The sequence below is a fragment of the Pelodiscus sinensis genome, chromosome 1 (genome assembly GCF_052426305.1).
Source record: "Pelodiscus sinensis isolate ZL-2025 chromosome 1, ASM5242630v1, whole genome shotgun sequence".
NCBI lineage: Eukaryota > Metazoa > Chordata > Testudines > Trionychidae > Pelodiscus > Pelodiscus sinensis.
The window spans coordinates 352315294-352340297 of NC_143052.1; the positions used below are offsets into that span (position 1 = coordinate 352315294).

General features: G+C 46.0%; 1 protein-coding gene across 1 annotated transcript; it reads left to right on the forward strand.

The window, feature by feature from the left end:
- Window positions 1-16106: 16106 nt before the first annotated feature.
- Window positions 16107-17045, forward strand: LOC106731531 (olfactory receptor 52P1-like). The gene has a single exon (XM_014570278.3). The coding sequence runs from the start codon at window positions 16107-16109 to the stop codon at window positions 17043-17045; it is 939 nt and encodes a 312-aa protein (XP_014425764.2).
- Window positions 17046-25004: the final 7959 nt, after the last annotated feature.

A 25004-nucleotide genomic window follows, 5' to 3' on the forward strand; every position in this document is an offset into this window, starting at 1 on the left:
AAAATTAGTCAACCCAGAGAACTCTTTGGGTCAAGCAAGGGAAAACCCCAATAGCACTTAATTCATTTCTGGAAAGCATTCTGGAGCATCCTGCAGTACTTGTAGACTAAAAATACCCTGGATAACATGGAGTCCCCTTGCTAGTCATACAGCCACCTTAGTTAAACAATAAAAACATTACTGGAAATCCCAGTGAAAATGCCAACAAAGCAGATGAAAACAAATGTCTTTACTGATTTTCAAGCCTGTATACGCAGAAGTGGTGGTGCCCCCCATGTCTGGCTCCCTGCCTGTAGAGCTACTGAGGAAAGGGCAAGGGAATGATTGGAGGAATGATGATGAGGCTTGGAGATTTGCATGCACACAGACCTCATCTCACTGCAGTTTTTACCCAGATAATATGAATACTGTGAATGGGAAGGAACAGGGGAGGCAGGAGAATTGTCCATGCACTGGATACGCTGACTCCACCTGAAACTCATTTGGCTGAGTTTTAAATGCACATTTCAGCAGGGTGCCGTACAGAATAAAGTGAGTTAAGCAAGTGATGGGGCTGTAGGGAAACAAGAACATGTCAGAATAAAAGGTATTTTCTAGAGAATTTTTTCCTGGCATGTTTCTTCTACTCTCTCTCCCTGCCCTATGCTAAATACAAGGGTACCCCTCCTATGCTGTGCCTTGAAATATCAGCGTGTTCTCATGCAAGGTGTACACATTGGAAGCAGAGCATTGGACACTCGTTAAAACTCCGATTCAGCCAGAGCTCCAGTAATGTACTGTTGTGTTACATCTCCCCCTCCCAACACACACACACACACACACACACACACACACACACACACACACACACACACACACACACACACCATAACTCAGGACCTCCATCTAAAACACAGAACCTTGCTTATTTTCATAGCCTCACAGCTTGGCTAGGCTTCAGTGGATATCAGAAAGCAGTGGGTCGCAGTCCACTTCCCATATCCCAGAAATCAATGCAAATTGCCACTGAATGCATTTGAAGATTCAACTACCTGCCTCCCTGCCATCCTGAAGATCTCTCTCCATCAAGTTTGTACTGAGGCAGATGGAGAAGCTTGCATAGCTGCTTTGTGTGGACCAAGGGAGGACTTCAGTGTCTAGCAATGACATAGCCAGAAGGGCCCACTTGGGGGGCACCTAACTTTGGGTGGCTGGGCAAGCATAGGGGGCAGGGAGAAGCAAGACAGGAGGAACGGGAGGGGGATAAACCCTACCCACTCCCCAGCCAGAGTGGGATAAGCCCCATTCCCTGGCCAGAGCACCAGTTTTGAGTGAGGCAAGCCCCAAGCATTAGGCTTGCATTCAAAGAGGGTGAGCCTGTTTAGGCTGGTGTCTAATGCATGTCAGTCTGGCACCTTTCAGCTGCCTAAACAGAAGCCTGAAAACTAAAAGGCTGGAAGGGACATCGAAAGATGCTCCCCATGCTGACAGGCTGGACTTGGATGGGCTAGATTTACTCAGTCCTTACTCAGACTTTCACTGATGGGGATACCACACCCTGCCTTGGAAGGCAGTTTGCTTCACTAGCCTTATAGTTAGGTTATAGATTAGTGAAACATTTCAAACTCTTCCTTGCTGCAGATGAAGCCTGTTACTTCCTGTCCTACTTTCCATGGACACAGAACAATTCATCACAGGCCCCTTTTTAAGAGCCCTAACCATATTTGAAGACTGATCGGATCTCCCCGTTACGTCATCTTTTCATGGCCGGTAGGAAAGAAGTGTTAGGCCACAGAAAATTGGGCCATGGGCAGTTATGCTAAGACAGACCGAAAAAAGTCCAGCAAAGGGTTCTGGGTGTCCCTGAACAAAATCTGAGACATAAGTTGAGCAAGGAAATAAGGTAAGCGAACAGCTGCATCTTTGTACTCGCTGAGCTGTACAGCTTACTTAAGGAATTGATAAGAAAACTCCCTGTCTCCTCATTGTCTGGTACTCGCCTTCTGTCTTAATAAGAAAGTTGCTGATATATCAAGGTCACCTTGTATAGTTGGCAAGGTATGCATGCTAGAAGTTTCTAACTAACAAGGGGGGGCTTGCTTAAGTAAATAGTCTATGACGCGACAGAACTGTCTATATAACTCCCGCTTGTTATATTAATCGGGGGCTGGTTCTTGGTAGAGACTGGCTGCTCTCTGTTGTCGTGTGCACTCTTCAATAAAGAGCTTTGTGATGAGACCTTGCTGGTGTTGCCTGTCTCTTTGCAGTCAGACAACGAACTGAAGCCATCTAGGTTAGAATCCCTGACAGAAAGTTCTCTAAAATACAGGTATTGTTTTGTTTCAAATTGCATGCAACATGCCCACTGCAAACTCAGTCTTTGAATTTACAGAGTTTGCCTCCCTTCTTAGTGGACCTGGTTTGTAGAGAGGCTACACAATTTGAACAGCTATGGAAAAAAATAGGGATTCATTTTTACCAAGTCTCTATTTCTTCCAGCAAAGTCTTAAATTCATATGGCTGCAAAGAGACCAAACAGGCTGACAAGTTTTGCAGCCTGAGAAGTAGCCATTGCTCAAATGTAACACTACAGTCATGGGTAGAAGTGGGTTTTGTTTACAATGGAAGTTTGAGAGAGACTGACACTGAAAGTAGAAAACAGAAATCAGTTTGCAATCATAGCAATGGCTGCTGCAAATACCAAGCAGTTTTTACATTAGAAATGGGAGTTTTGGTACTTTCTGGAGACACACCAGAATTGCTGCAGCTGCATGTAAAGGAGTAAAGTGTTTTGCAGCTGAGGCTGGAGTTCCCTAGTGCATTGCTACAGCCACCCTCACCATAGCATTTGCACAGCTAACGAGAAAGCCAGCCTGACTAGCTACTACTACGTCTGATGCAACATTAACAGCCCATGGTTGCTCTCCCTGTCCAAGCCAGCTTTTTCTGAGAAGTGCAATTCCCCTGACACTGCCTACTGTGCACTGCATGAGGGACAGACAAATAAAACTAGACCTCCTTGCACTAATCCAGAGCTTGTTTAAAGCAGTTACAGGGAGCTGCTCCTCCTGCAGCCTACATGCCTTCTCCTGGCTTGCAAAGGGTCTTTTTAAGTGTTCCCTCCAAACTCTTCCCCCTGCAACCTTCCTCTCCCCCACACTACAGGCAAAATCCTTGCAGCAGCTAGCACATGCAGAGCTGGCTTTGCACAGCACATGTCCAGAAACTGGGACACTACTCTGTATCCTAAGCACCTGCACTGAGATGCAAACACTCCAGCAGAGCTAACCCTGCCCAGGCACTCCTCCAAGCACGCACACAGACAAATTTGCCTTGCTCTGGTCTTTCTCCCAGCCACCCTCCTTCCCCCATTTTCTGAGCATGTGCTCAGGAGATAGCTCAGCTTTATGGCCCTGCCCCTGCCTCCAACTGGCCCTGTCTGCTTATAAAACAGCAGGCAGCAATCCCAAAGGACAATTCTGGGAAGGGGCTGAGCTAGGGAGGAGGAGGGGCTTATCTTGATTGGTTCTAGGGCAGTGGGGGTGTTAAAACAACTTTCTGCTTTTTCTGGCAGTGCAGACCATGCTGTGCCCCAGCAACAGACCTCTAGCCAATGGGAAAGCAGGTGTAGGGTAATCCATGTACTTAATAGGGAGCTAGCTCTTAAGGAGGGGGTAAGAGTCAAGTCTGGGTCACTGTTACTAGGCAGATTTAGCCCTTCCCATACTAGCCATGTCTACTTCCAGAAGTTTCTGAGTGGGGCCTGCTCTAATTGGGCCTGTCTCTGTTGCTGGGTCAGACTCTAGGCAGCTGTTTGGCTGAAGATCTGATAAGCTGGGAGAGGCTGAGCTAGGAGCAGAGAGCAGGATGCTGCCCATCCCCCAGAGCACAGGAGCAGGGCTAATGACAGCCAGGGGCTGCTGGTGTTTGCCTGCTTGGCCAAACTGCTTTAGTTACTTTCTCAGCCCTTCTGTGTCTTCAGCGCGTCTTTAAGTGGAGCAAGGGGGAAAGAGCCACTTCTGTTGTGGTGTTCTCGGGTTCTGGATCTTCTTGTCATGGGGGTTTCTTTCAGTCTGTTCCCTTGGGACTTAGCTCGAAGTTTCTCCAACTTTTTTTTTTTTTAATAAAGCGCCCCCAGTACCTACAGCTTTCAGACACCATTTTTTTCTACCATTGCAACACATTTGTTTAAACAACTTAATTGCAGCCCGGCGGGCAATGTCCTTTTTGGGTGTAAAAAGGACAAAAATAATAAAATGCTGTCAAACTTAAAGCAAAATTTCAGTTTTCTCCAAATTTCAGTTGTTGATGTACACCCCCTACATGCCTCCCCCCCCCCCCCCCCGACTTCTCTTCAGTACTCCTAACAGTACTCGTACCACTAATGGAGAAACACTGAGACTGCGTCTAGACTGGCCTGATTTTCCACCAATGCTTTTAATGGAAAAACTTTTCCATTAAAAGCATTTGTGGAAAAGAGCGTCTAGATTGGCACGGACGGTTTTCTACAAAAGCACTTTTTGTGGAAAAATGTCCATGCCAATCTAGACGCAGTTTTGCGCAAGAAAACCCCAATCGCCATTTTCACCATCGGGGCTTTTTTGCGCAAAATAATTTTTAGCTGTCTACACTGGCCCTCTTGCGCAAAAACATTTCTGGAAAAAAGGCTTTTGCCCGAACGGGAACGTCAAAGCATTTGCGCAAGAAGCACTGATTTCGGACAGTAGAATGTCAGTGCTTTTGTGCAAAATCAAGTGGCCAGTGTAGACAGCTGGCAAGTTTTTGCGCAAAAGCGTCTGCTTTTGCCGAAAAACTTGCCAGTCTAGACGCAGCCTGACTTAGCTGACTGGTTAATCAGTGGGCTAGCAGTGATCCACAGCAGAAGAGGCTGCCTGGACTCCTGCTGAGGATCCCTGTAAGCAAGTAGAGACTCTGCATGTGATGCAGCTTTAAGGATCCAAGACACAAACTGAGACTGTGAATGAAATCAAAGCTTTGGGGCACTCTGTTGCTTCCTATTGTGCCTTGGGGCCTAAACTGTTGAAATTTCACTTTGGGGTGACTGCTTGTTTGGTGTAACTGTGAAAACTGTGTCTGTGGGTCATAAAATAGTTGTGGTAAAACTAGATTAATTGTTTCTTTGTATGATTTTATAAAGTTATTTGATTAAAATCACGGCTTTAGTTTCTTTGGGGATTTGAATGGAGGGAGGCTGACACTTTTTGTAATCCTTGCTGAAAATCCTTAGACTGAACTCTAGGTCTCCAGCTATTTCTCTATGGGCGTGGGGCAGTTTTAAATACTGGAGAAGAGCAGTAAAGTCTAGCCCACTCAAGGTTACACCAGGACAAGCAGGTAGTGCCTTAGCACCCCTGCTGATCACCTGATCCTCCCCGTATCCACGAGACCCTGTGCCTAACATTCCACCACCCAGGATTGAGGGGGGTGACCCATAGGTTGGAAAACCACTGTTATAGAGTGTCTTTTTTTTTTTTTAAACAATACATCTCAGGAATAATCTGCTACCTGAAACAGAGACCCAAAATGATCTGTACATTACCATTTTAATTATCCATTTCAAAATATATTACAAACAGTAGTAAAAGAAATAAATGACAAATAAAAGGAAGTTCTTCTTCATACAGCGCATTGTCAACCTGTGGAACTCCTTGCCTGAGGAGGCTGTGAAAGCTAGGACTATAACAGGGTTTAAAAGAGAACTAGATAAATTCATGGAAGTTAACTCCATAAATGGCTATTAGCCAAGATGGGTAAGGAATGGTGTCTTTAGCCTCTGTTTGTCAGAGGGTGGAGATGGATGGCAGGAGAGAGATCGCTTGATCATTCCCTGTTCGATACACGCCCTCTGGGACACCTGGCTTTGGCCACTGTCAGCAAGCAGGGTACTGGGCTGAATGGACCTTTGGTCTGACCCAGTATGGCCATTCTTATGTTCTTATGATAATATATTCTATTTTAATTTCATAATCTAAACATCTATCTGGGATGGTCTAGACGCTACTGGGTCCTGCCATGAGAACAGGGGACTGGACGCGATAACCTCGCGAGGTCCCTTCTAGTTCTAGTGTTCTATGATTCTCATATAAATCTTGTACAGTTGCCGCAAAGCTGTCACTTTGCTATAGTTGAGCTTAATACCAGCTTTTTGTGTTTAAAACTCAACTGGTCTAAGAGCTCTAAAAACATTCGACACATTGATGGTCTTGACATCCGGTGAGCCTCATAGAGCTGTGGAGTACTGTCAGTGCTCCAAATTTGGGGACATTTGACTAAGGGATTTTCAAAATGCAGCCCCCACCAAACCCCGCACTTCTTAAACTTGACATTTTTGGCACACCGGTAGACACTACTGCACGGTCTGAAAACGCTTGAGGTTTATGCCAACAAGCTGTCTTGTTGGAAGAACCAAATGAAAAGATTATTGGAAAAGAGTTTGCTGCGTCCGTGAGAAACACACTCAATCGAGGCTCATGCACTTAATGGATCACACTGGGCATGTGCAGGGAGAGAAACAAACTGTGTGGAAAAGGACCCGTACTGGTGGACCTGCATGGTTCTGAGAGTAAGTTAGTCACCAAATCTGAACTCCACTCTTGGCACATTGAGTTCACCTCCAATCTGCCAGTGAACGGGAGTTGGGCGGGAGGTGCTTAATACAAGTGCAGCAGAACATGAAGGAAGCACTGGAACTTTTCTTTTTTGAAAGAAAATAAACAAGATAAGAACATAAGAACGGCCACACTGGGTCAGCCCAAAGGTCCATCCGGCCCAGTATCCTGTCTGCCCACAGTGGCCAATGCCAGGTGCCCCAGAGGGAGTGAACCGAACAGTTAATGATCAAGCAATCTCTCTCCTGCCATCCATCTCCACCCTCTGACAAACAGAGGCTGGAGACACCATTCCTTACCCATCCTGGCTAATAGCCATTGATGGACTTAACCTCCATGAATTTATCTAGTTCTCTTTTAAACCCTGTTATACTCTACGCCTTCAAAACCTCCTCAGGCAAGGAGTTCCACAGGTTAATTGTGCACTGTGTGAAGAAGTTGTCAGTGCTTGTTGGGATTGCTGGGGTGGAAGAGTAGGTGAGACTAAGGGAGAGGGCTAGCGGATATAGCAGGGTGAGAGAAGTCTACAGAGGGGAGCCTCACTCTTGAGCGTTACTCCCGGTCTCAGTGATAGGATGGCTGCTGCAGGCCCGGGACTCAGCACTAGCCCATAAGTCAGGGTCGGCTCGGAGGCTCTGTGGTGGGACATGTGGCCTAGCCGAGATGCATTGGGCAGCTGCATTTACCTGGTGGTCCAGGGCAGGTGGGAGCTGGCAGCTGTTGCTGCGGCCCAGAGGCCGTTTGGCGTGCGGCCGGAGCTCGGTGGCCCTTGCACAGTGGGGAGGCCAGGCCTGCTCCACGCCAGGCACGTGGGCAGGAAGAACGCGAGACCCTGTGAAGGCCGGTTGAGGAGGTTTTTTGAGCAGTCACAGGCTGCAAACCACGGTCTGGCCTGGCAAGAGAGGCTGCAGGGCAGAATTAGTGTGGAGCGGAGCCGCTGGGGGGCCCAGGATTGGGTCAGCAGGGAGCCATAGGCTAGGGCAATTCAGAGTACTGGCCAATCTGGGGACGGGCCTGCTTGTAGAATGGCAGAGCTGTGGGGGGGAGTAGGTTAGGGCAAGAGTGGGGAACCTAAGCCAGGGGACCGGATGCAGCCCCTGTGTTGCCAGGATCTAGCCCCTAAGGCTTAGGGTCTCGCCCTGCATTGGGGAGCCCATGCTGGCTTTCCTCCCCCATCCCCGCAGCTCTTGTCCTTCACCCCAAAAAAGATCCCCCACCCCTGGGTTAGGGTAACTGTTGGAACAACTCTAAACATTCAAAAAGTAGGTGTCGGGCCTCAAAAAGTGATGAATGGTTTGAAAGCTGAAAAAAAATAGATACATTGGGGCTCATTCTGTCCTCTGGGTTCCAGGCCTTTAGGGGACACCTGGGGTGTGTGTTCAAATTTCTCTCTGTATCCAGAAGTGGAGAACCCCTGCAATTCGCATTTACTCCCAGGCCTCCAGGAGCCGGGGCGCTGAGGCAAAACATCTACCTTTGAGGAGACTAGATCATGTTAGGAGGGATGGGCGTGCTGAGGCGTGGAATGGGGGGGTGAAAGGCAGGTCTTAGGTAAATCTCTCAGGGTGTGTCTAAACTACATGGCTCCGTCGATGAAGCCATGTAGATTAGACAGATTGGCAGAGGGAAATGAAGCTGCGATTTAAATAATCGCAGCATCATTTAAATTTAAATGGCTGCCGCGCTGAGCCGACAAACAGCTGATCAGCTGTTTGTCGGCTCAGCGCGCTAGTCTGGACGCTTCCCTGCCGACCTGAAAGCCCTTTATCGACCTCCCCGTTATGCCTCTTAGGATGAGGTTTACCGGGGTGGTCGATAAAGGGCTTTCATGTCGGCAGGGGAGCATCCAGACTGCCCCGATCTGCTGACAAACAGCTGATCAGCAGAGCGGGGCAGCCATTTAAATTTAAATGAAGCCGCGATTATTTAAATCGCGGCTTCATTTCCCTTTGCCGAACAAACAAAGCTGCATGGCTCCGATGACGGAGCCATGTAGTGTAGACGTACCCTCACTGACTGCAGTGCAGGGTGATAGCCGGGGCTGTGTACTCATGAATTATGACAGTAATTTGTACTGAAGCACAAACAGCACGTGTCAGTGGAGTGCAGGGGCAACGCATGAGCTGCTGATTGCGGGCAGTGAACTCCCAGCTTTCCACCATAGGCTCTGTCCCTTCCATGCCCCCCGGAAACCAGAGTCCTCCCGAAGCAGCCACTGAGAGGTTAGGTCGTTCCTAGCTTCAGAGCGCTTGGAGGGAGAGTGTGTGGCCATGGTGCACCCTCAAATCCCCCAGCCCTGGAGCGCGGGGAGGGAGCGGCAGGCCATCTTGTCCCTGCGAGTAGTGAAGGAATCACACAATGGCTGTGTCTAGACTGGCAAGTTTTTCCATAAAAGCAGCTGTTTTTATGGAAAAACTTGCCAGCTGTCTACACTGGCCGCTTGAATTTCTGCAGGAACACTGACTTCCTACTGTCTGAAATCAGTGCTTCTTGCGGAAATACTGTGCTGCTCCCGTTCAGGCAAAAGTCCTTTTGCGCAAAGCTTTTGCACAAAAGGGCCAGTGTAGACAGCTCAGATTGGTTTTCTGCAAAAAAGCCCCAATCGTGAAAATGGCGATTGGGGCTTTTTTACGGAAAAGCGTCCGTGCCAATCTAGACGCTCTTTTCCGCAAATGCTTTTAACGGAAAACTTTTCCGTTAAAAGCATTTACGGAAAATCATGCCAGTTTAGACATAGCCAGTGAGTGGACATGTTCCATGGTACGCGTTCTGGCACACGATAGCGCAACCTATTTCTGCATTGATTTCTGAAAGATCGTCACAGGACTGAACCTTAGTTTACCTGATGCACAGAGTAGAGACGTTATTCGAACAGTAGCGAGATGCCAGGTATAGATCCACATTAAACCTCATAAAGGGAGACTAGCAAATACCATTGATGCCAGAATCTTGGGAGAAGAAAGCCTTTCCCAAGCCCTTAGGCCTGTATCCATTCAAGATTCTGCCTCCCCTGAGTTGCAGTGATGTTTAACGGCTAATAGACTAGATATTACAATTGCATGGGCAGTATTGCATGGAGCGCTGCTACGATCTACTGAAAACGGTTTTGGTTCCTGTATCGTGTGGGCACCTTCCCACGCCTAGTGCGGATGGCAGCACTTCACACACAGGATAGACAGCCATTGTCAGTTCCTAGGCTGAGCAGTCTGCAAGACTCCATTTGCCCTGACAAACTGAGCCTCTGGTATTGGTAAATCAGTTCTTCACTCCCAGGGGAGGCTCTTAATTTGTTGTTCTCCAGGAGCTATTTTCTGCTCGCTGGTCATGGAACCGAGGGAATTGTCCATGAATTCTGACCAACCTGAGAGTCCTGAGGGACTCCACAGAGGAACCATAAAGATTGCTGTCCAGCCCGGTGTCACGTATGAGAGATTCACACAATGATTCTCAAAGGTCTTCATTCCTGCGGCGCTGCACAGATTTCCAATCTCTGCTAAGCAGGAATTTGGTAAGTTCCTATTTCTGCATTAAAGTTAGTGCTAAGAGGTTCCAGGGCTCGTGCCAAGAAGCGTCTGGGCTGTATTTAAATAATACAGAGACCTGTTTAGTATTTTCAGAAACATCAAGCAATTGAAATGGTAAAACTGAAACTACAAAGGTACTGGAAATAGTTTAGACAAATATTTGTTTGGAAGATCAGTTTCTTGTCTCCTACAGTGTCCTATCTGTCTCAGTAGTACATAGCATACAAACGTCTCAGACACTTCTCCAAAGAATCAATGCCCACAAAACAAATATTAGACAGGATCACAAAGAAAAACAGTTTCTTGCCATTTCAACCAGAAAGGACACTGTCTCAATGACCTAATCACATGCATCCTACTTCAGAAGACTTTCAAATCTGCACTTGAAAGGGAATCCTCTGAACTGGCATTCATGCTAAAATTCGACACTCTCCGCAGGGGGGCTGAACAAAGACCCCAACTACCTTACCCATTACAAAGATAGCTTCCCCAATTATCACCTCTAATACCATTAGCTCACAGACATCTACCTTTCCCCACCTCTAATATCATTAACTCACAGGCATTCACCTTCCTTCTCCCCCCCCCCCCCAGCATCCCTCTTCTGTTCTGAAATGTGATTTGTCCTTTTCATATGTTTTCACTTTTTTTTAATTGTATCCTTTGGTATATATGGTTATGACTATTTTCTTCCACTATTTGATCTGAGGAAGTGGGTCTGGCCCACAAAACCTCATCATCTAATAAACCATCTTGTTAGTCTTTAAAGTGCTACATAGTCCTGTATTTTGTTTCAGCTACACGGCTACATTTCTATCACTATATATATAAAGGGTACCTTATTAAAAAAAATTGAGAAACTGTTTTAGAGCCATTGTATCCAATCAGTCCTGAAGCAGTAGCCACTGTAATAGTTACTGCTATAGCAAACTAGCCACACTCAACTGGCCAAATAGCCACATGTGGCTAGTGGCTAGCATGTTGAACACCACAGTTTTAGAGAAACATCCAACATTGATTTACATTTTCTTAGTGATGCAGAATCTGCTGGGACTCCTAGTACATTATTGCGATGTTTAATTACTCTCACCATGTCAAAAACGTGCCTTGTTTCCAACCAGAATTTCTTTAAATTCGACTTTCAGCCATTGGGATGGTGTTACACCTCAGTATGCTGGGCTGAAAAGCCTATGAGTAAACATTGGCTCTCCACACAGATAGTTGCAGACTGTTTTACCAAGTCACTCCTTAACGATCTTTGTTAAATTAAAGGGGATTGAGATTTTTGAGTGAATCCGTATGTCGCATTTTCAAATATTTTATTAATTCTCGTGACTGTTCTCTAAACCGCCTTCAGTGGATCAACATCCATCTTTAACCATGGACACCAGCATGGGACACACCATTCCAACCGTGGTCATGCCAGTTGCAAATATAGATGTAAAATAACTACTTTACCTCTCCATGAGATTTCCCCGGTTGTGATCCTAGGATCTCCTTTAGCCACAGGGTCACACTGGGAAAATCTCGATATTTATTTCTTCATGCTCACAAATCTTTTTCACAGTTCTTGTGCTTCCCATGGTAGTCCCTCCCCCCCATCCTGTAAGCATCACCTACTTCTTTGATCCTAGTTGTAGATATCTACTTAGCTACATCAGAACACACAATTGTTTGCACTCGGTGTACCAACCAATCCAGATTCTCTTGATTCGGTGACTGTTTTGCATTGTTTAAGAACATTCAATGTGTGTGTCATCTGAACATTTCAGCAGTGGGAATGCTATGTTGATGACATGTATCTCTGCTTGCACTTATCAGTTACACCTATATCTCATGTCTCAGACAAAGCTGGGTGCCTGCAAGAAAGTGTCTCATCGAAAGAAACGTGGGAAGTAACAGAGGGGCAGGCCTGTAGCCCTAAATACTAAGACCCTTGTGCTCTGCATGCCTGTTCCATTGAGCACTGAGCCATAGACTATCATGAAGATGTCTCTCTCCATAAGGTAAACTTGGCACATTTCCAACATAGGTGTTGCATCGAAGATCAGACCTATGATCCATCTAGTCCCATGTCCTCTCTCAGACAGTGACAGCCCCAGGTGCTGCAGAAGATGATGTAAAGCAAAACAGGAGTAGATGAATGGGAGTGGATTTGTCCGCTATGAGGGTCCATTATAACAGCTAGGGTGTGTCTACACAGCACCTTAAGGGGTGCCTAGACTACATGGCTCCGTCGACGGAACCATGTAAATTAGTGTATTCGGCATAGTCAAAGAAGCAGGGATTTAAATAATCCCTGCTTCATTAAAATCGGCAAAGGCTTCCCCAGGCAACAGATCCGCGGCTAGACTGCCGTGCTGTGTCGGATCAACTGATCATTGGCACAGCGTGGCGGCCATGTTTATTTTGATGAAGCGGGGATTATTTGAATCCCCACTTCTTTGACTATGCCAAATACACTAATTTACATGGCTCCGTTCACGGAGCCACGTAGTCTAGACACACCCTAAAATATGCAATTTGCGCGATGAAAATGGCGTATCTTATTTTGTATCTATTTCAAAATATCTTATTTTGAAATTTGGCGCAGCTATACAGTGCCAGATTTTGAAATAACACACTATTTGGAGCCATTCCTTACCCCTCGTGCAACAAGGTTTACCGGAATGGTGAAATAATGCGGCTGTTATTTCAAAAAATATTTCAAAATTACAGGCGGCTTGTGTGTCTACCTCGGATATCCCAAAATACCTGTGCAGTGCAGATGTACCCCTAGATATTGGTTTCTGCCCTGAAAATATGTTCTCGAAAATATGTATTTAGCTGTAACTATTGTAACTGGACAATCACACTATCCATGTCAATTTCCAACCCCTTCCTGATTCTTATTTTGTGAATGGCCACAAGTACGTATTGTGGCAATGAGTTCCTCAGGCTCATTGGACAGTGAGTGACCAAACCATTATTCTTCTTCTGTTTTCAACTTTCCACATTAAATTTAAATTTCCCCTTAATCTTATATTATGAGACATTCTCTGACTTCAGTATTTTATAGACTTTTGCTGTATCTCCTCTCATTCATTCATCTCTTTTGGAAGGTAACAATCCCTGCCTTTTTAACTTCTCTCGTTAATGTTACCTTATTTTCACTAAAGATCAACCCAGGGTTACACTTACGTTGCTTTTATTAAATGCCACTGTTGAATTAAATAGAAACGGAATTGAACGTGATCACACACATACATCTATCTATACACTCATATACAAACAAACAAACCAACCCTGTCTTGCTTTTGCTTAAAGTTACCGGTCTTTTGCTCATGTTAACTCACTGCCAGGTGAGTTAAATGTGAGGGGGAAGAGTGGGGATTCATTCTTCCATGCAAGACATTTCATGGAAGTCATTCTTCTTTGCCAACTGACATCAGTATGTTGGTGCCTCCTTCCCAGTGTTATTTCAAATCTGTCTTGTTTGTAAAAGGGCGCTTGCTTTTAACACCCCAAAGCTGTCAAGATGTCCTCCATCTGTCTTCTTTGTTTTGGGCCTCAATTTATGGTACCTCGACACCTCTTTTCCAAATACAGGCAGTCCCCGGGTTACATGGATCCGACTTACATCGGATCCCTACTTACAAATGGGGTGAGGCAACCCCGCACTAGCTGCTTCCCCCCACCAGACCAGGGAGATGCAAAGCTAGCACCCCCCCCCCAGCAGACCAGGGAGACGCAGAGCGGCTTTTCTCAGCAGACACCTCAGCTTGAGAATAAAGGACTGAGGGAAGTGAAGTGTGGGAGAATAGAACTGAGCTCTGGAGAAATGTTTGGCTAGAGTTTCCCCTACAATATGTACCAGTTCCGACTTACATACAAATTCAACTTAAGAACAAACCTACAGTCCCTATCTTGCATGTAACCCGGGGACTGCCTGTACTCACATTCCAAACTCCTTTACTCCTCTTCCCCGGGAACTACACAGTCATTGCACACATGGGAAAAGAAATACAATTGTCCATACAAAAGGTATCAATCTATTTCTATACAAAGAATCAGTCTCCATATTTTCTTTATAACGCAATCTATATTCTAATTACTTCTAAGAGCAACAGTGTGATCATGCTGAATCACAAGGATCCTTCTGGTCTCTTTCTCACATAATGGAATATTACAGAGCTCAAAAGGTTACAAAAGTTACATTCACATTATACTGAAATTGACATTGATGTTATACTGTATTGGGCGGAGGCTTTATACAGCACTTCTGATGGTTTCTGCTTATCTTTGATCATTCTCATTGCCCTTGCCCGAATACCCTTATTTCTGCCAGCATCCTGTGTGAGAAGGGTGCCCCATACTATGCAGAGGAGTCTGGAGAAATGTGAAACATTGCCTGATCTCATGGCACTATATTTTATGTATGATTCTGCATCCCACTCCTCTGTAATTCCAATGTTTCGCTCAGATTGTGTCCATTCTTGCGCTGTGAGCCGGGTTTCCCAGAGCTGCGTCCCGTGATGCCCCAGGCCCCATCCTGAATTCATGCAGTAAAATTAGAACCTTGTTTGGTGTTTAAGGGTTCAAGCTTTTCCCTTCAAAGGGCAGACACATCACAGTTATTGACATTGGAACTTCATCTGCTGTCATGATGCCCATTCATCTGGCTTCATTGGCTCCTTCTGAAAACTTCGCTGAACTTGACTCTGACCTTAATATAACCCCTTTTTTCTTCCCCGGGGTACTCGGGAGCACGTCACACTCACAACATGTGCCTGGGCGCCTGATGGTTTTAACATAAAAGGAGATCCTGAGGTGATATTTAGTTGGGGATTACTTATCCACCCCCTGGCTGCAGTCCCTTGCTCATAAAGAATATAGAATGGTGGTGCCTCCATCTGGCTGGCCGTGCACACACTTAATGATGTGCCTTCGGAGCCTCCAGGAATTAAATTATTCCATCAATAATGTGGATTTAACTCCAGAACAATAATTACAAATGATAAATAATACACATCAAATAGATTACATTAGAAAGAACACACCTTTACTTAGCAACTTAAAGAAACGGGGTTTAAACAGATTAACAGTGAATATCATTAACAAAGTACACTGAAATAATAGGAACGTATCTATCTGGCATTTGCAGTGCCACCATCTATCCCACCCCAGAGTGTGCCCTCCTCTGGACTCAGAGTCCCAGACACTTGTGTGGGTGCGCTTGAAGATCTGCAGCTGGAGTGGAGGTTCTCTGTAGGTTCCGTGTATGAGTCCAAACTGTGCAGCCAGCTGCAAACTCCCTCTGCCACTGGAGCCGGTCCCACCAAATGCCAGCAGCTCTGGTTCATTGGGCTGGATACTCTGCCTCTCTTTGGACCCAGAGTTAGTCTATATCTCTGAGGTCTGTCCCAGGCAGCGCTTTCCCAAAGAGCCCAGTTACTTACAGCCTCCTCTTGTGTGCTGGTTTTTGTGTAGTCCTCCTCAGCTGTAGGTGCAGCCAGTCTCTCCCCTCTAGGGCAATCAGCAGCCTGCTATATCCAAGCACCACAGACTTTCAGTCCCAGGCAGTAGCAGCAATACAACAGCTCCTGGGCTGGATATAAGGCTCTTCCACAGCAGTCTGGTTCCTCTCTCCCAAAATGGAGCACTCCAGACTGCTGAGACCCTCTCTCAACATGCCCGGGCCAGCCCTCTTTTCCTGGTTTCCTCAAGGGCTCATGGGAGTTGTAGTCTCCGGGGCTAGATTGCAGCACACAGGATCCTCCCAGAAAAAGTCAGAGGTACCTTTCATGAGGGGACTACATAAATAATCTGGTGCCATCTGTAAATGTTGCTAGGTTACTGATCACCCCCCTTCCTAGATAGTGTGGTTAATATTGTATAGTTACTGGCTATTAGTAAGAGTGTGATTGCCTCTCAATGTACTTTTCTCCTTTTACAGGCACCTTGACTATTTGCGAGCTGGATTGTCAACCACCTCATGGCAGCTTTCAACCTCACCCCATCTGGCTCTTCAACATTCACCCTAAATGGCATCCCTGGCCTGGAATTTGCCCACATCTTGATTTCCATCCCCTTCTGTATATGCTACATTATTGGCGTGCTGGGGAATTTCACAGTCCTGTTTGTGGTAGGCAAAGAGCAGACCCTGCACAAGCCAATGTACCTGCTCATGTGCATGCTGGCCCTCACAGACCTCGGCATGTCTACCTCTGTGGTGCCCAAAGAACTGTTTATATTTTGGTTCAGTTTGAAAGACATTACTCTGATTGGCTGCCTCACCCAGTCATTCTTCCTTCATTCGATATCTGTCATGTACTCTGCCATCCTCGTGATAATGGCCTTTGATCGCTACGTGGCCATATGTAACCCTCTGAGATACACCACCATCCTCACCAATGCACGCATCGCTATGCTAGGCCTGGTGGGTTTGATAAGAGCTGTTCTCTTAGTTCTGCCTCTGCCCCTGCTCCTGAGCAGGCTGCCGTTCTGCACCGGCCACGTTATCCCCCACACGTACTGTGAGCACGTAGCTGTGGCAAAGATCTCCTGTGGAGACATCACAATCAACAGGATGTACGGCTTGGTGATAGCCGTTGTAGTCATCGGGTTAGACCTGACGCTCATTGCTCTGTCCTATGGTTTGATCATCAGGGCCATCCTCCGAATCTCCTCCAAGAAAGCCCACCTGAAAGCCCTCAACACCTGTACTGCCCACATCTGTGTCATGCTCATTTCTTATACTTCCAGTTTCTTCTCCATCCTGACACACCGGTTCGGTCAGGGCATCTCTCCCCACGTTCACATAATCTTGGCCAACTTCTATTTCCTCTTCCCTCCCATGCTCAACCCCATCATCTATGGGGTCAAAACCAAAGAGCTTCGAGAAAAAGTGTGGAAATACACCTGCAGAAGGTGATGGCCATGTACCACTGAGTTGAAACCTGTGTGACAAGAGGAGGAAAGGATATCTCCTGGTTAATCAAAGGAGCTCGATCCCAGTTTGGCTTAGCTCAGCATCGTGGAAGTTCACACTCTGAAGAATTCCTCGCACCTAAGGCCTTTTTAATCCATTGAGGCACTTTGCTCTCTTTGTTGCTGAGTTTATTCTGTCATTTTTTGAGTACAGGCTCTACCAAAAAAGCCCCCTGCTGTCGGCAGAAACGTGGCAGAACACTTTACTTTCACTTTCGACACTGAGCCTGATCAGCACAGCGATGGAACGTGAGTATGAAAATGAAGCCCGGGATATTTAAATCCCGGGCTCATTTGCACTTCCAAAGTGCTTGATTTACATCCCTCTTTTGGCAGAGGGATGCAGTCTAGACACAGCCTCTAACTAGTCTAAACAGGGTTGATCAGTTTGATGAACTGAAGCTTGACTTTTCAGAAGCCAAAGAGAACCAGTGAACTATAACACTGAACTTCTGTATCATATATGCAAACATCCTGCGAGTAAATTTTACTTGATTTTTCTATGAATTCTGGAGGACAAAAAAAAAAAAAAAAAAAAGATTCAGCTGGGAAGAGCTAATATAGGAAAGGTGCTTCAGGAATGGAGTCTATTGTACTAAAATTTATGGGTGAGAGGTTTGGATCGGTGTGTTTTGGGGAACTTATCCTGGATTTGATGGGTGTATAAGCCAGATTCCAATAAGGCCAATTGAAACCATATGATAGGCACTCAGACACCATAAATTAAGAAAATAGATCACAATGAAGGGTAAATTGGAAAGCAGTCTTTTAGATGCAAGGAAAAAATCTAATCCAAATGAAAGGAACGGATGCACCAGTAAATGAGAATGAAAGAAGACAAGTGGATGAAAACTACGAGTCAAGACACCTCTAATATTGAACATTTCTTGAAAGTTGGGAAAAGTGTTCTTCCACGTGGGGACCCTATGAAGATGGTTTTCTAGGAGTTGGGCGGAAGCAGTTACTCTCCCAGACGAAAGGAGAAATGACCTCACTGCAGGCATCTCCCAGAAGGTGCCTTCACATTGCCATACCCCAGAAGGAGACCTAGGGACAGTCACAGAGAAGTGGTAAGAAGAGGCCCAGAGAGGGCAACCTTACTGAGGTGGCAAGTAAATAGGCCAAAACTAAACCTCCCCTGTGGTGCATCCATTGATCTACCAGCCAAGCTAAACCTCCCCATGCAGTGCAGCTACTGACCCACCATCTTTGGCAGTGGGGACACCTGGGCCATGTTGACCACCCTAGCGCTCTGCCTCTTGACCACCTCCCACTTTTCCCCCATGGCCCTGCCCATGCTCCACCTCTTCATGAGCCTGCTCTGTCCTTCATGGAGTCGTCTGCTGCTTCTCATAGAGTCCCTCCTCTCTTTGCTCAAGAGGCACCTTCACCATCTGAGTCCCCCACTTCCTCTGTAACCCCATGAGCCCTTCACCAACCATGGCATTTAATGAGTACAACCACCGTCCTCTCGCCCACCCGCATTCCCCTCTGGATCCCTGGATCTCCTCTTCCCCTAAAACCTCCTCCCCTAGGTGGTCCTACCCCCCCCCGTCCTCCACCAGCCCCATGTTCCAGCCTCCTTAGCTGAGCTGCTCCAGCACCTGCAGGCTCAGCAGTAAGAGGGGTCCCACAGCTCAGCCAAGTAGAGCAGCCAGACTGCAACCAAAGAGCAGAGGTCTGCCAACGCCGTAGGTGATCAAGTGTTGCAAAGGGCAAGGAAGGCAAGGAAGTGACCTAGGGACACTCGCATAAAACAAGGTGGGCTTTGGTCTCCCTCATTTCCTTTGAAATATCACAAGGCATTCTCGTTGTTTGAGTACGGCAAGCCGGCAGAGGCAATTTTCTGCTTTCCTTGCAACCCATTTTCCTGTAGTCAGAGAGACCCTCAATCACCGAAAATGGAGAAAGGGGCTAGAAAAATATTGGAATGAAAGCACCGGAATCATTTCCTGTCTGCCGCATGCCCGCAGGTTTCCGACAGGTGGTATTTTTTCAAACAGTCAAAAGAAGGGAGTTCCGTGGTGGCACCATGGATGGTGGATGAAGGTAGCTTCCGTCCTCGCCCCACCCCCTCTGCCCAGCCCCATCCCCAACACCCCGGGACAGTGGGGCGGTGCACGGCCCCAGCCTCCCCAGCCCCAGAATGCCAGGGATGGTGGTCGGCATGAAGTCCCAGCCTTCCTGGCCCCGGAGCACAAGGAGGGCTGGCACTCAGGGGCAGCAACACTTTGCCTCAAGTAAGCCTAGAGTAGGCGTTCTAGGGGCGGCGTGTGGGCAGGGCCATGCCTGGTGGTTTTGGAAGGCAATGCCTTCCCTCGCTTAGGATACCAACCACCCCTGAGTGGTACAGTTGTCACTTCCTCACCAGATGACGTTACATGAAAACAGAGACCATGCTGCAAGAATCACTGATGTGCTGCTTTAGCTGGTCACATAGGGAAATGCATTATAGGGGAAGGATGAGAGAGAAAGCCATGGAAACTTTCTGGAGTTACACAATGTCTTTTCACAGGACGACGAAGCATTCCCATGGAAAGTGAGGTGTTCTTTCCATCTCCTAGGCCGCTTGACTAAAAACCAGCATTTTCAAATGGCGATGGGTATTGTGAAAACAACAATCAGCCAGAACGTTCAGAAGAAGAGGGGTTATTTTTGCTATTAGAACAGTTGGGAGATGCCAGATATAGATTCAACTTAATACCTCACAACGGGACACAGAAAAACACGTTTGAGGCCAGAATCCTGGGTGAAGAAATCTTTTTCCAACCCCTCCAGCTTGAATCAATGCAGGAACAAGTCCTTTGGCCTCCACATTTCGGCCGTGACTTTTCAGAGGACAGCACCGGATATGACAATTGCACAGGTGGTATATAGCAGTATGAAGTTACAATCGATGGCAAATGGGTTTGGGTCCTGTCTCTTATGGCAGCCTTCCCACTTGTAGTGCAGATGGTAGTAACTGCACTCAGAAAAGAAAGCCATTGTCTTTCCCTGTGCTGTGCAGTCTGCAAAACTTTATTTGCCCTGACAGTGTGAGCCTCTAGTAGTGGCTAATCGTTTCTTCATTCCCAAGGCAGGCTCTCAGGCAGATATTTTCCAGGGACTCTTTTCTGCTTTCCCCACTCCCCCCTGGAGCAAAGGGAATTCACCGAGAGCCCTGGGCAATTTGAGAATCCACAGGGATGGTTCAGGGGAATAACAAAAGTCACTCTCCTGCAGGGCGAGTGTCTGACGTGTGAGACCCATACACTGATTCTTGGGGCTGTGGTTCCTGGAGCAGGAAGGTGATGTCCACTCTCTGACTAATGGATTTTGGTGAGTTGCTTGTTTCCACGCTAATGTCAGTTCTCAGGGCTCAGGAACTTGAACTGTTTAGCATTTCCAGAAACACGAGAGAGAGAGAGAGAGAGAGAGACAGCATGAATTATCCAAATCAAAGTGATGCAAAGTCCTGAAACTGGTCAAAATAGAGAATAGACGACATGCCTAATGTCCAGATCAAAAAGGTGTCACAAGTCCTGATGGGACAGAGGGTATCTCAGGGTAACGTAACATGGACTGCTCTGTAGCGCATTGCCTCTGACACCAGCCACCATCTCTGTGAACCAGCCTACGACAGCCGGATTGCTTTTCTGATTCGTTAATTGCCAGCCTCGGGGATGTGTGTCAGGGTTTCCCACAGGATGCCACACATTAAAGGTTGGTCTCGCTTTGAGGAAGAGTTCTTCACACTGGCTCTTTTCAATCACCGCGTCCTCTCTCTCTCCCTCTCCCACCAACCCAGTCCCTCATTCTGTCCCTGCGCGGGCTGGGCTGCTGCTGGGGCTCCCTTCACCCCCAGAAAATCAGGTCAGGCTGATCCCCCCCTTTTCCCCATTGCAGTCAGACACTGAATTTAACCTGGTCTGAGGAGGTATTTCTGTGGCTCTTGCTATGGAGTCTGGGTCCTTTTTTTCATCCTGGATGCGGGGCAGGAGTGGGGGTTTTGAGAGCTGGGGACATACAGATAGTGATGAAGATTATGGGGCAACCAGGGTGCGTACACGGAAGTGGGAAGTGCTGGGGATTGTGGGCACAGGGAGCTAGGTGTAAACAGAAAGGTGGGCAGAGCTGCTGAAGTCCTCCTGAGACGATCTCAGAGCACGAGATGTGCTGATCAACAAGAATGCCCATTGGGTCTGTAATGCCTTTTCCGAGAAGGCCAGTGCAAGGTTTATGGAAGTGATGTGGCCTACAGGACTGGGAGATGTTGATGGTGCTTGGTCCTGCCATGAAGGCAGGGGATTGGACTTGACCTCTCAAGGTCCCTTCCAGTTCTAGTATTGCATGAATATATTTGTTGGCATTTTACATAGATCTTATCTCCTCCATCTCCCACTATACTCTCACCCCTGTCGATACATTCTGCACCCCAAGCTGCCCCACTCCAACAATAATCTGGTTGTCAGGTCTCCTCCATTTGCCCCCCTCATCCCTGGCTTTCCCTGTCTGAGATTTCCTGAAGAGCAAAAGTCTGAGAACTTCTCCAAAATTAGTCCCGGAGCAGAAATGTAAGGCCTATTTGCAGTCAGAATCTGTTTAACTTCAACTTCCAGTCACTGGATTATGTTACACCTCCGTATGCTTGGCTGAAAAGCCTAATAGTAAACATTGGTTCCCCATGTAGGTGGTGGCAGACTGTTATTATGCAACCCCTTAACCATCTTCATTAAAATAAATAGATTGAAATTCTTGAGTATATCACTTGAAGGCAGAGACTTTTACTGATTCTTGTGACTTTTCTCTGAACCCCTCCTGAATCTCTCAACATCCATCTTTCATCATGGACACCACTGAATTGGACAAAGGATTCCAGCTGCAGTCACACAAGTGGCAAATCCTGAGGTTAAATAATTTCCCTACCTCACGTTGAATTTCCCCAGGTTATGATCTCAGGATCACATTGGCACTTTTGGCCACAGGTTACACCGGGAGCTCCTACTTTGTTAATTATCTTTTCATATTGTAAGGGGATTGGGCCCCCAATGTGCTGAGACCCCACTGAACCTGTTTTCCCTGCAAGCTTGGGCCCGTGGGTACCCTGTCTTGTCATGTCAAACACAGAAGCCTGCTGACCTTAATTGAAAACGGCACAGTGAGAACCCTCTACAGGCCAAAGCCCCACCTAAATCCATCTTATGCTGTATAGAGATCTGTACAGTATACGCTAATGACATTTGCCCTCTTTCTCAATGTAAAGTGAGATACACACAGATTCCTTGCCCAGTAACGTTGTTCACAGAGGTTTTATGAATAACCAGAAGTGATTTTAAAAATGACTAGTCCTGTGACACCACAGAGACTAATAAAAATATATGTAGTATCATGAGATTTCATTGGCATAACCCAGTAAAAGATAAGGTTGAAGTGGTCATAACTTACTAAGCAAAATGGAACAGAACACACAAGCTATGTTTAATACAGTCAAGAAACTAGTTAACATATACTATATCACCCTAAAGTTATTCTAATAATCATCTTCACAGACTTGATGTCTTTCCAGTCTGGTCCACTTTTTTCCCCCTCTTCAGCCTTAGATGTTTCTAGCAGGAAGAACTGATCACCTAGACTATCTTATTCCCCACCTGTAAATAGGTTTTGCAAAAGGAAGACATTCTTTGTGTTCAGTCTAATTTTTCTCTTTGGTCTTGTGGAAAAATAGAGTATCCAAGATGGATCCCTGCATTAGGTCCCTCCTTCTAGGCTTACAGGGGAAAAAAAGTATATTCACAGATCATTGTCCTAAGTATTAGGCCATTAAGTTCCTCCAGTGCTACTAATAGCCCCCACTTAGGATAGTAACACAGATTTATACTTAATATTTCTAACTTCAGATACAGGAATGATGCATGTTAACAAATGGGATAGTTTTAATCAGTAGATTACAACTTTTCCAATGATACCTCACATGAAATATCTTAAGCATATTTCCATAAAGAATCCCATAACTCATGCCTCCCACAAGAGTGCCCATTGTGTTAACATCAGCTATATTCTTTGATCCTAGGGACAGATAGCAACTTATCTGTATTAAAACACACATGAATTAGTCTGATCCCAGTTAAAAACCACTCCATATTGCTTTGACTCAGTGATTCATGCCCTTCATTATTCACAATCCCCCAATTTTTCAGTCACCTGTAAATATCGTTGATAATTCGGCACCCAAAAGGTAATTAGCTGAGTTGCCAATATGTCATTCTGTTTACACTCGTCAATTCCTGCTTTGGCAGGGGGCTGGACTCAATGACCTCCTGAGGTCTCTTCCAGCCCTAAGATTCTATGATTCTAGATATAAATTGTAACTTCTGTCTCAGACAAAGCTGTGTGACTGCACGAAAGTGTCTCCACAAAAGGAACAAGGGAAATAACAGTGGTGAAGGTTTATAGCCCGAAAAACCAAGACCTCTGTTGTCATCATGCACATTCTGATGAGTACAAAGTCATAGCTCAGCATGATAATCTCTGTTTCCAGGGGGGAAATTTGGCTCCTTTCAGTATAGAATTGTAGTGTGAATCAGATCTACAGTCCATCTAATGCAAAGTCCTCTCTGTGATGGTGACAACCTCAGATGTAAGAAACACAGCGGTGGGTGGATGGGGGTTGTAGTCTAAATGCCATACCAGGGTAACCCTTGTGCCTAAGAACTAGAAATTGTCTTGTCCCTGCAACACATGGGTGTATAGATTTTCCAAAACATTTATTTAGCTGTAGCTAACTGGAGCATCTCACTATCCATGTAAACATCCAAGTCCTTCCTGATTCTTGCTTAGCTCATGTCCTCGACCCCCTTTTGTGGTAAGGAACTTTTCACTCTAATTAGGCATGAATTAAGTGGAATACCCTGTGGATCTTGTGTTATAAGACAGGGAGAACACATTCTCGATTTACCCTCTACTAGTCAGTGTTTCATAGAGTTTTCTAATATCCCTTCTTGTTCTTCTCCTTTATAAAGTAACAATCGCAGTCTTTTCAACCTCTCTACATATGAAAGTTTCCACTGGCTGTTGATCTTACTTCTTTCCCTTGCCTGAACCCCCTTTATTCTCTAATAACCTGTGTGAAAAGGGTGCTGAAGACTATACAGTGAGAGTGTATCTACACAGCACCCTACATTCGAAATAAGATATACAAATTGCGTAACTTACTTCGATTGTATTTCAAAATAGCATATTTTGAAATTTGGTGCATCTGTAGCGCACAGGCTTTCGAAATAACACACTATTTCGAGATATCCCTTGACCCTCATGGAATGAGGATTATGGGGATGCTGAAATAGTGGATGCACTATTTCAAAAAATATTTCAAAATAACGGGCAGCTTGTTAAGACATGGGGTAATTATCTCGGGATACTTCTGGTATCCCAAAAAAGCTGTGCTGTGTAGAAATACTCTGAAGTCTACTGGAGAATGAAATATTGATGGACTGATATCAGGGCAATGTATTTTCTGTATGATTCCTTATTTCACTCACCTTGGATGCCAGTGTTTTGCTCAGTTTCACTTCATGCTTGCACTGTCAGCAAGGTTTCACAGAGCTGTGTACCATGATGTCCAGATTCCTATCCTGAGGTCAAGCTTTTTGTGCAATTCCTGTCATACCCACCATTAGGCAAACTCGTTGCAGTTATTGACATCAAAGCTCATCTGTCTTCATGCTGCCCATTCACCTTGGTTAGCTCCCTGTGATGACGTCTCTCAACTTGAGTATGACCTAATACATTCAATGGTGTCTTCAAATGTAGCCGTGTTACTTCTCCTGCTTTCTAGATTGGGAATGTCAGTGAAGTATTTTATCATATTACTTGTTATAAAATGTGTAACCTCTCCTCAGTGTGCTTTTCTCCCTTCGCAGGCACC